We start from the raw sequence: 11,878 nt of genomic DNA, 5'->3' as shown, positions 1-11,878 counted from the left end.
AAAGAGAGAGAGAGAAAGTGATGGAAGTCAGGGAGGAACTGCAGGTACAGTCACACAAAAGAACGTAGGCTTAATAACCCCATCTATATATCTCTCTATCCATCTATTTATCTATCTCTATCCATCTATCTATCCATCTATCTATCTATCTATATATACAGTATATCTATAACAATAGTCTTAATTTATAATAGGCATAATTTTTAAACAAAATATATCTATTGCAGTTATGATGTCATAATAACATACAATTGTATAAAACACAATTTGCTTACATCTTTGTTCTCTTTTGATAATCAAACAAAANCAATACCAGTGGATAGTGTCTGGGAAGAATTTCCATACATGTTTACCTTTTGCCCTCTGACACAGATGCCCAACCTTGAGCAGCCGTTATCTCCCTTAAGGAGGGGCTGCCCAACATTTTGTTGTTGTTGCCAGTTTATGATCGGGCAACTTCGGTCAGAGATAGTTATTGTTGTGGGACACCTGGAACACATCCTTCTTGGGGTGTAGATGACCCCGAGCCATAAGCGACAACAAATGTGATTCAGTGTCCTCAGCTGTTTAGTCTATCTATTTAAGAATGTTGATTATTACACTCTGAACTAGTTAAAACCTGGAACTACGGGAGGGTTCTTCAGAATTGATTGTGCCATCTCAACCGTGTGGTCAACTCGTGGCCCGTGACATGTCTTGTGAATTCTCCGGCCGAAGCTCCAAATAAACCGTCAGTGCTTGCCATCAAAGCACCAGCTCTCCTCGTGTCTCGGATTCCGGAGCTTAGAGGCGGCTCCGACGCGGTGTGAACAGGAAAAATCAGTGCTTTTCAGGCTCTAGCTCCGAACAGGCCCTTGAACCGCGTTGGTGTAAAAACCCCCTCTGAGTCCTGACTCCAATTACTTCAGAAGTTTCCCCCACACTTCCGACATCGAATGCACAACATTTTATTAAATTACATCTTTGAACCATAGAGACGACAACGATGGTAGCATCACAAAAAGAGTTAGTTAATCAAGTTTGTCGATTATAGCTATTAGTTCATGAGTGCATACAGAGAAAACACCCAGTCATGAATAGGATCTCTTTTGTTTCCTCAAGGTTTTTTGTACCCCAAACGGTAATTAGGTCGCCCGAAGCAGCAGTGAGAGGGATGAGGATTGATGTGGCTCCTGGTGATGGTGTATCCTGCAGTCAGGAAGGATTGGAGGGAGGACACGTAGATCAGAGGGTGATAGACTAGTGACATTTCTGAGGAGCATTTTTGGACAAAAGATCTCAACTATATTATGTATTAGCACTGTAACCAGGCAAGCAAACAAGACACATGAAGTGTATTAACCTACGTTTTGAAGGTCTAGATTTAATTGATATTTATATTCGTTCCCTATAAACCTAACTTCACTAAATGTTGTCTGCTTCCAGGTCACATCTACCCAAAAAGAATTTACACTGCAAATATGCAGAATAGAACATTTGATTGTGTTCAACTATTTTACATGACGAAAACCTGTCGGCAGAAGGCTTTAAGCTTTTTTAAATGAACTGATATTTGCAAAATGTGTTTACATCAACTCTACAATGACTTATTTTGTTTTGAGCTATTGATTGTATTAAAAGAGTCTATCAGACTTTGCACAATCGCTGTTAAAAACTGTAGTTGTTTAACCTTTTTATGTGATTTCAATCCAATCTCTGTGAAAATGTTGTAAACATCAACAGTTCCATGGCAAGTGGAAAAATTAAGAAAATGTGATAACCAATTGAAACAATTAGCCGTGTTGCAGTCATGATTTTGCTGCTTTATGATATTTTATTTTATGACGTGCTGTAGTTACATTTGAACCTTGTGTATTCAAAGTATATTAAGAATGTTTTCCTTACGTTTTTGCATTTGTACCACATTGGAGGTCCTTTCCATAGAGACAGGTCCCAGTTATGCCAACAGGGCACTGACGGCAGGTCAGGCATTGTGCTGTTCAATGAAAAGAAGAAGATGAATGTGTTCATCAGATACACAGAACAGTAACTCGCTCAACAACATAGTTTTATAGTTTTACAGATAAGAAAACAGTTCCTGCACCAGCACCGCATTGAACAAAGCTGATTTGTTTAATTTGTGAGAAACAAATCTGTTTCTTTTACAGTCTGTGATGCAGTCACTTCCTGGATTCTTTAGAGTTGATGGTAGTTGGATTGCATTTCAATATTCAAAGGTTTTATTGTCATATGCACAAAGCTACAGTGTAGAAATGGCCATGACATTCTTCTGACCTTAGCTCCTCCAACAATGCAACATATGTAATAAAATACAAAATAAAAAGTTTTGCAAAAAGTCTATATGTCAATAGAATATAGGATTTATAAAAGAACAGAATAGGAAATTAAATACGGTTTATTGCGGTTTATTGTTCTTAAGTTTGAGTTTTCAGGTCTGAATATTATTGATCTAATTGAAAAGATCAATCATTCTTTGACTATTCTGGGGCCAGTTTTAAAATGCTAAATTTGACATCCAAAGTTCTTGACGGATCCACAATTGACCAATTATTTCATTTCTGCTTTTAATTACTAGCTAAGGCTTGCATTTTAATGAGTAAATAAACAAACATTGATTTATCCTTCTTTAGATGTTTTTGCTCCTAATTCTTATAAAACAAAAGCAGGAATACTCTGCTAGATCTGTGGTAATTAGTGCTGGACCAGACACTTGTACCACACTGAATCTAATTATGTTGCAATGCAGTGAAATCACCTGGGACTTAGTCATGAAGGGCCATTAAAAAAAGTGTTTTTCTTAGTTTGTCTCAAGTAATGAGAAACAGTACAAGCTATTTATTTATACTATAGTTATCATTTAATTACTATCTTAGACTCCATGCTTTCCAAACGCTCTTCATACCTTGAGGTTTAAAAGAAGAATAAATTCCTTTTTAAAGAATGAACCTAGTGGTCTTAATACCTGTGCTAGTCAAGTGAGCTTAGATAAAGGTAATGCAAATATTTCATGAAAACGTACAGAAGAGGATATGTGTAAGAATGTTGTTCATCATATTTTGTGTTCCTGCTGCGTGACAAATAAATTATTTTTCAAAAAAACTCATACAATAACAGCCTGGAGGAAACATTTTTATTACAGTACAACGTTGAACCATGGATGGATATGGCTCCGTATTAGCGGTCTTTGCTACAGCAGGCCCTGGGGATGGTGTATCCCACAGTCAGGGGGGATAGGAGGGGGGGTCAAGTAGATCAGAGGGTGATTTACCAGTGGGATAGGGTATGCTTAGTTGAATGAACCCGGTTCCAAAGATATATCTAGAGTTTTTGTGCATGAAGATATAGAGATAGCTTTGTCACAACGGTGCGGTAATGCGACTGCAATGCCAGTCCTGCTGCTCAGATATTCTCGACTCGAGATCAAGAACCAGAGGTATTTGATACTTTGGGGTAAGGACTCATTCTCTACTCACAGTGGACAGTCCATTGGTTTCCTGCATGGCCTCATATTTAGAGGTGCTGGCCCTCATCCTAGCTGCTTCACACTCGGCTATTAACCGTACGAAGGAGAGATGAAGGTCGCAGACCGATCGCAATCAGAACCACTTAATTTGGAAAAGGCAGCGATGCAATCCTTAGCCCACCAAACTACAGCATCGCTCCCCCATGACAACGCCTTGAAATCACAGACAGGATTGGTGACAATAAGCAGTTATTTATGGAGGCTAACCCTCGCCAGAAACAAGTCCTACTTACTTCCTAGGACTCGGACACAGCTCTCACTTTGGGCATAAAAAGATTAGATGGCCTGAGAAGTGACCCCCTCACCCCATACCGCTGCAGCACCTCACACTAGGGACCGGAACCTGGTCAAACGCCTTCTTCAAATCTACGAAACACATTTAGACCGGAGGAGCATAGTCCCTGGCCCCTTTCAGGATCCTTGCAAGAGTGAAAAGCTGCTCCATCGTTCCACGACCAGGCCGTATTGTTCCTCATCAATCTGAGGTTCAACTATCGACCGGACCCTCCTTCCCGACACCTAAGAGTAAACTTTCCCTGGGAGGCTAAGTAGTGCGATGCCGCCCTCATTGGCACACACCCAGGGCCATATCCAGGATTTCCTAAATACCGAGGTCCAAATATGTTAGGGGGGTTCGGGGGACACCCCCCGAGATTTTGGGGATTTTCATGATCTAGTTAGGTGCTTTTTAAGTCCTGTGGGGGGTCACAAATTGGATAATATATTGATTTCAAACCATGTCAGTGGGCTGCAGCATCAATTATTTTTGAAAGTGTAATGCATAAGAATCAGTTGATTGTTACTATTAATGATCAGGACATGCAGAAGAGGCTAAAATGATCACAACACATTGTCCACATTCATTTTCCACGTCTCTCTCCTTTCCATAACCTGCACCCTCTCTTCCATCTTCTCTAGTCTCTCTGTCTTCCTCCTGTTCATTACTCTCTCTGTCCTCTACTCTTTCTCTTTGTTCAATCTCTCCCTCGTTGGTCACTTTTTGCTCCTCCTCACTTGTCGCTCCTGCCAGTGAATCAAAAGCAATTCAGCAATTTAGTTCATTTCACTTGTTTGTTTGCATTCTTTTTGTCATTTAAATCTGTTTTGTTTGATTATCAAAAGAGAACAAAGATGTAAGCAAATTGTGTTTTATACAATTGTATGTTATTATGACATCATAACTGCAATAGATGTAGGCCTATGTTGTTTTACAATTATGCCTATTGTAAATTAAGACTATTGTTATAGATATATATATAGATAGATAGATGGGGTTATTAAGCCTACATTATTTTTGTGTGAATATACCTGCAGTTCCTCGGTTATGGCTAGAAAGGATCCGTCTAGTGTAAATATGACGTCACGTTCTCGTTGTAACTCTCGTTGTAATCGGAGCGGCTCGNAAGCAGGAGTACTTTGCTAGATCTGTGGTAATTAGTGCTGGACCAGACACTTATACCACACTGAGTCTAATTAAACTGCAATGCAGTGAAATCACCTGGCCCAGGTGATTTCACTGCATTGCAGTTTAATTAGACTCAGTGTGGTATAAGTGTCTGGTCCAGCACTAATTACCACAGATCTAGCAAAGTACTCCTGCTTATGTTTTATAAGACATATTAGCAGTAAAATTGATTTAAAGGCAACATAAAGATACACCTCCCTGAATGTATATGAGTATCTGTTTACGTTGTTGTAGTAAAGAAGGAAAATCAATGCTTGTTTATTTACTTGTCTAAAATACAACAATGCAAACCTTAGCTACTAATTAAAAGCAGTGATTCGCTAATGGTCAATTATGGTCACATTTTGCATTTTGAAACTGGCCCCAGTCACAGTGATGATTTTTTTCAATTAGATCAATACAATTCAGACCTGTAAAAAACTCAAACTTAAGAACAAAAGCAAGAGTTTATCGGTTGGAGTAGATGTTCATTTGAAGAAATTGGCTGAAATTTGGTTTAAATATGCTTACTCGCTGAGAGTTAACTCTCCAGTTAAACTTGCCATGTTGCAGTTAGCTTAGCTTAGCACAAAGAGTGGTAACAGGAGGAAACAGCTAGCTTGGCTCCCTCCAGATGTTATCCAAATACCATCACCTCTAAAGACTCCAAGATATCTATCTATCTGTCTGTCTGTAACTTTGTGTGGTATTGTTACCACTGATCAGGTCTCTCTTGAGAATGAGACCCTGTGTCTCAATTAGATTTTACCTGTATAAATAAAGGCTAAATAAAAAATAAAATATCACCTCTGCACAGATTGTAATTTTACACTTTGGAATGTTTAAACACAAACCAGCCTCTTTCAATGCGGTGCTGGTGGAGGAACTATAATCTTATCTATAAAGATAAGAAACATAAAACGATGTTGCTGAGCAAGTTACTGTACTGTGTATCTGATTAACACATGTCTTCTTCTTTTCATTAAACAGCACAATGCCTGACCTGCCGTCAGTGCCCTGTTGGCTCATCTGCGACCTGTCTCTCTGGAAAGGACATCCAATGTGCTGCTAATGAGCTCTGCTTTCAAGGGGAACTAAGTAAGGAAAACACTCTGAATATACTATGAATACACAAAGTTGAAATGTTTCTACAGTATGTCGTAAAACTAAACATAATAAATAAGCATCAAAATCATGAATGCCACACAAATTGGTTAAATTGGTTATCACATTTTCTTAATCTGTCGCCTTACCATAGAACTGTTGATGTTTACAAAATGTTCAGAGAGTTTGGATTGGAATCACATCAAAAGGTAAAACAACTACAGTTTTAAATGGCGATTGTACAAAGTCTGATAAATACTTATGTAATTGTAGAGTTGATGGAAGCACATTTTCAAAAAATCAACATCATGAAACATTTTAAAGGCTCAAAGCCTTCTGCCAAGACGTTTTCATCTTCTGAAAAAGTCGAACACAATCACATTTTATATTCCACATATTTGCGGCGTAAATAATTTTTTGGTCGGTTGTGACCTGGAAGCAGTCAAAATGTGTTGAAAGTTAGGGAACGAATATAAATACCAATCAAATCTAATAGTCACATTTTTACATTGTGCAATCAACATTTACTTTATATCAATATAAGAGTAAAAAATGCCCCTTTTGCCCCTTTAACAAGTAGATTTGCTTTTTTATTTTATTTGCTGACATTGTCTTCTGGTTTCCATTTCTCCCAGGGTTCAACGGGACAGGACAGGTGTCGCTGCACAAACGCGGCTGCCTGAGCAGCACTCTGTGTGGGGCAGTACTGGACAGCACCTTGCTCGGTGAAAGATACACTGCGTTCCTCCAGTGTTGTGCATTTAACCTGTGTAACGGAGCTGCATCTGTCCAGCTGTCTGTGACTGCAGCCCTCTCTGTCGCCATGCTGTCCTCTCTGTGGGGCTTGTTGTAGTTTTACATATACCTGTTTGTTTCTACAGCAGTCCCCTGAGTGGATATGTTCACTGTTTGCACTTATTCTGATATGAAGTGATCATTATAAATCAGAATACTTTATTATTTACTTTGATTTGTCCTATCTGTATTCAAAAGATCATTTTCCAACCTATGAAGCATCAATAAAAAGCATCACTATGATATGTTTTTTTTGTGTTGTCATCATTGAAACAGTATTTGAGGAAATAGGTGATCAGAGGTGTGAAGTGGGGTAAAGAGAAGTCAGAGGTAGAGCAGTGTGACATAAGGTCGAGGAGGTTGCCAGCTTTATGAGTAGATGGAGACAGTTATTCAGAAAATGATTTTAGCAGGAGTAGTAAATCAGACAGCTTCTCTTTTGGGGTCACCAAGAATTACAAGCTGCAGACCAGTGTCAAGGATGTTAGATAGGAGGGCATCTAGCTCCACAAGAAAATCCCCCAATAGGACGGTAGAGGACAACAACAACAACAACAACAGCATAAACTTAAAAAGAAGGAGAAAATGTGGAAAAACTCAATTGGGAGTTATGAAGACCAGTGGGTCTGGGTGTGTGGGTTTGTGTGATCCAAGTCTCAGTGACTGTAAGGAAATCCAGGCATTGTTGGAAGGCGTAGCCAGAAATGAACCTTGTCTTTTCAGTAGCAGACTGGCAGTTCCCCAGGACGCCTGTGACAAAGCGATGTGTGTAAGTAGAACGAGTTGGATAGATAAGATCCGACAAGTTATGGTGATGAGAAATGTGTGCGAGGCCCTATGAGAAGAAACATGAATAGGAATGGAAAGTAAACACATGTCTGAATAAGGAGAGTGAAGAAGAATATAGTATTATTAAGAATTAACAGAAAATTGGCCAAATTAAATTTGGATTTGCCCCCACTAGAGTCCTTCGAGACTCCTTTGTCTTTAGTTGTCTTTGTCTGACAGGGCTGATACTTCAAGAAAATGCTGGTTTATGAGGACACATGCTTCATTACCTCGTTGGTTGCAGCTGAGCTGATTACTCAGTTGGCTAGAGCTCCACATCCCCCCCCCACCCTCTTGCCTGAAACAGCTCGACTCCTTTGTTTACTTCCTAAATATAATGACATCACTATGTAACACTCACTCCTATTGGCTAGCGCTCAAACAAATTGTACAGGCTAAAGGGTGTGACATCTCTAACTTGTCGACCAATCACAACAGAGCCGGCCAACTAACCAATCAGAGCAGACTGGGCTCTGGTTTTAGGCAGAGGGGGAAAAGAGGTGCAGCAACACAAGCACTATGAGAAACACAAAGCTTTTTTTGAACATTAAGGCATATAATCATGTCACAGTAGAGAAACAAAATACAAATATGAACCTGGAAGTGAGCATATTAGGGCCCTTTCCTCTCGAAATCTTAGAGCTAAAAACATTCTTTAAATGTTGTAATACGTTGCAATTTTACTTCATCACATCCGGTGTTGGTAAAAATAAATGAAGAAAAAAATGATACATCAAATTTCAGTGATATAGAATAATTCGGAAGATGGCCTTGGGAAACAACAACCTCTTATTACAGAAGGTTTTTCTTTATTCGATTGAGTTAATTTGACATTTATTGCCAAATTTCTCAGCGAGAGTGAAACATTTTCCTTTTTGACCAAAGAAGAAGTTTGACAAAGAAATCAATAAAATAAAGAAGCAAAACTAATACTGCACTGAAGATCTTGTATGTGGACATTGTGGACAAAGCTCTTATTAACATTTTCGTTTTTCCTCTGAGAGCAGAAAGCAAAGTGAAGCTCCATACCTCGCTCTACTGGCTCTTTATTATATTGCAGTTCACAACACAGAAGTGTGTTGAATTGAGAAGTGATTTTAGCATAAGCATTTGTTACACTGGCTCATTCCTCTGTGATCAGTCATGGCTGCCTGATACATAAACATCCAGCTAAAATAAAACATTGAACTACGAATGTCTTCCTAAAAGTGCTTGACCGACATCTTAATGATCTATCGCATATTTAAATTCCATATGACTTTCTTAGCTACATTTTCATTAGAAGACCCGCTCTAATTATGTTTTGTTTTTTTAAACCTGTATTTACCTAAGACAAATTGGTCTGATACACAAGGACTGATTGAAGGGTCTTGTTGTAAGAGATTAGGGCTATATATAAACATTTTTTTCTGAATAATGATAATGCAGAAAGTCATCATGGCATTAAAAGCTATTAAAATATATTAAACAAAACACATAAGCCAATTGAGACAATTCTTGAAGCAAATGTAAATAGTCACAAAGCATACAGGTCCATAAATCCATAACTGCCACCACTTACCCAGTGCGTGTGCGTTTCTAGTTTATTCTACCTTACATTTCCATTCTGTGCTTAGTAAATGTTATTGCATTTAATAATTATATATTTTCCTATTTTTACTCTCTTACCCTCTTCTTATTTCTTATTGACTTCAGAGCCACTTTTTGTCGTTGTCGCTCTTGAACGCATCTCTGCCTTTCACGCAGCAGCAGGAAATGGTGGAGCTGTAGTGAGAGAGAGAGAGAGAGAGAGAGAGAGAGAGAGAGAGAGAGAGAGAGAGAGAGAGAAGAACTGGGAGGAGAAACCACACACACACAACTACAGGCGACAACTAACTTTAAACACTTTCTAGGTAGCCCCTGCACACTTAAAATGATCTGAAATGTGTTATTTTGTGCTTTAAACCAGCTAAAGTTAGGTTTGTGTAACGTTTACGCTGCGTTCGTGTTAGCTACAATGTTTAAATGTGTCCTTTACTGACTAGGCTTTGTAGCGGAAGATGGGCTTGGCTGCCCGGGTTTTTGTTTCTCGTTTAGGAAATGTAACTGCTGCATTATTTTAACCACTTCTTCGTGTCCGCGGTTCTTCTTTTAAAGGGTTTCGTGCATCAGCAGGTGAATATGAGCGACGCGAATCAGCCCAAAGTTGAACTTTTCGTGAAGGTAAGTGATTGAATGACACCCTGCCCCCCTAAAGAATACAGTAAGTTTTGACACGGCGACAACATGTGACATTTATATATTTAACGGGCTCCAGAAACGGTGTCTTTAAAGTGTCGTATCTTGTTTTATAATCCGCATGCTCAGTGTATTGCTATCAAAAGCTGATACGATATCCCTTAGTGCTCGTATGAGTAGACATAAAGTCACCTTGGTCGTTTAAATCAAAATACAGCCTCTTGTTTTAATATTCATGTCAGTCAGACCTCTGCTGACACACCGGGTTTATACATGACAGTAAAGCTAATCTAATTAAATGCTCGTTAACCCAATGGGCTGACGACTTTCATCTATATTTAGTAAGTATGGCAGGCAGGCTAATGCCACTTCCTTTGAGTCAAAAACTCTTAATACAACAAATATGGCTTCCTTTCATGGTCCCACATGTTTAAATAAAGATCTCTCTGTATGAACATGTGAACACCTCCCTCTACGCTTTTTTCCCTTCAGGGGTGAAAGATTCTGTTGTAACTTTTCAATGTCACTAGTCTATTCAATGTTGATAACCTTAGTTAACAGGAAGTATAGTTTCACATTGGCCACAGTAGCAGAAAGCAGCGCCTTACTGTTTTAAACTGGCTGTTCACACCACAGGACAAACCCTTATGACTGAACATAAAAGATGTCTTCCTGCAGCCACGCAGAGAACATTTCCAGACTGTATGATCATTTCCTGAGCAGCATACAAGCTCTACGTAAATACAGAAATTAATCTTAGGTCTATTCAATTTTAGTTTTTTTTATGTCTAGGGTCACATCCTCTCCATAGCTTATTTTCTCCAAAGCAGCAATCCAAAACCAAAGCCTCTAAATGTTTTAAAAGACAAAAAGGAACTACTCGAGAAAATGTGTCATATCTGCTTGAAAGTGATAGTGACATTTTGATTTATTTGTATAGTTCCTGACTGATTTGTATATCAAATGAATGGCGATGTTCATTATTTAGTCTACAAAATGTTAGTTATTTAATCTTGCTATCATATAGAGTTGAAACGCTTAGTCTTTAAATCGATTGATTAATGGACAAGAAATTCATTGATAACTGTTTTGACAATCAATTAATTAATGAGGTCACTTTTAAACAAAAACTGACACACTTCAAGCTGTTCAAGCTTCTCAATAATGAGGATTTTGTGCTTCTCTTTATTCTACGTGATGATTAAAAAAAGAGAGACATTTGAAGACTTCAGTTTGAGCTTAGGGGAATTGTGATTTTTAAGTTAATTTCGTATTCTTACCGAGTACGAGACTATGAGACTAAGAAAAGCAGCAATGGATCCAGAGCGTTTTGTCATTTTTGCTTTAAAACATGATATAACATTTTGAGTTCATTTTTCTATGACAAGTCAACTGAATATCTGTGAGTTAAGGACAAGACAAGATTTGAGGATGTCCTCCTCTCTGCCTTTGGGAATCACTAATATACATTTTTCTAAACTTTAATCAATTAATTGACACTACATAAAATAACACTCGAAGCCTATTTGAAACAATGGTCTGACCTATTTGAGGTAATATATCAGCACTTTTCTTTTTGTTCTGAGTTGGAATCTTTATGGTTTATTGCACTTATTGTTAGTCTCTTTAGATAGAAGCGTCAGCTAAATGAAATGTAATAAAAATGGTTCGCATTTATTTGTTTTTGTGTCCCAGGCAGGGAGCGATGGTCAGAGCATCGGCAACTGCCCGTTCTCCCAGCGCCTCTTCATGGTGCTGTGGCTGAAAGGAGTCACCTTCGATGTGACAACAGTGGATATGAAGAGGTAAACACACTGGTGTGTGTGTGTGTGTGTGTGTGTGTGTGTGTGTGTGTGTGTGTGTGTGTGTGTGTGTGTGTGTGTGTGTGTGTGTGTGTGTGTGTGTGTGTGTGTGTAAGTGTGTGTGTGTGTGTGTGTGTGTGTGTGTGTGTGTGTGTGTGTGTGTGT

The 11,878-nt window shown here is 38.7% G+C and overlaps 2 protein-coding genes across 2 annotated transcripts in view; both read left to right on the top strand.

Annotated features, from left to right (window-relative positions):
• The window catches only part of lye (lymphocyte antigen-6, epidermis), a 17,076-nt gene extending 9,999 nt beyond the window's left edge, over positions 1-7,077 (top strand). The window contains exons 2-3 of the mRNA XM_010780784.1: positions 5,958-6,065; positions 6,707-7,077. Coding sequence (XP_010779086.1) covers positions 5,958-6,065; positions 6,707-6,924 — 326 coding nt within the window. The 3' untranslated portion in view covers positions 6,925-7,077. The remainder of the gene's footprint in view (positions 1-5,957; positions 6,066-6,706) is intronic.
• A 2,438-nt stretch (positions 7,078-9,515) lies between these two features.
• Positions 9,516-11,878, top strand: part of clic1 (chloride intracellular channel 1) — an 8,416-nt gene continuing 6,053 nt past the window's right edge. Inside the window, exons 1-3 of the mRNA XM_010780782.1 lie at positions 9,516-9,586; positions 9,831-9,896; positions 11,607-11,716. Coding sequence (XP_010779084.1) covers positions 9,855-9,896; positions 11,607-11,716 — 152 coding nt within the window. The 5' untranslated portion in view covers positions 9,516-9,586; positions 9,831-9,854. The remainder of the gene's footprint in view (positions 9,587-9,830; positions 9,897-11,606; positions 11,717-11,878) is intronic.

This window comes from Notothenia coriiceps, unplaced genomic scaffold (genome assembly GCF_000735185.1).
Source record: "Notothenia coriiceps isolate Sejong01 unplaced genomic scaffold, NC01 NC01_scaffold00022154, whole genome shotgun sequence".
Classification (NCBI taxonomy): domain Eukaryota; kingdom Metazoa; phylum Chordata; class Actinopteri; order Perciformes; family Nototheniidae; genus Notothenia; species Notothenia coriiceps.
This window is presented reverse-complemented; position numbering and strand designations above follow the sequence as displayed.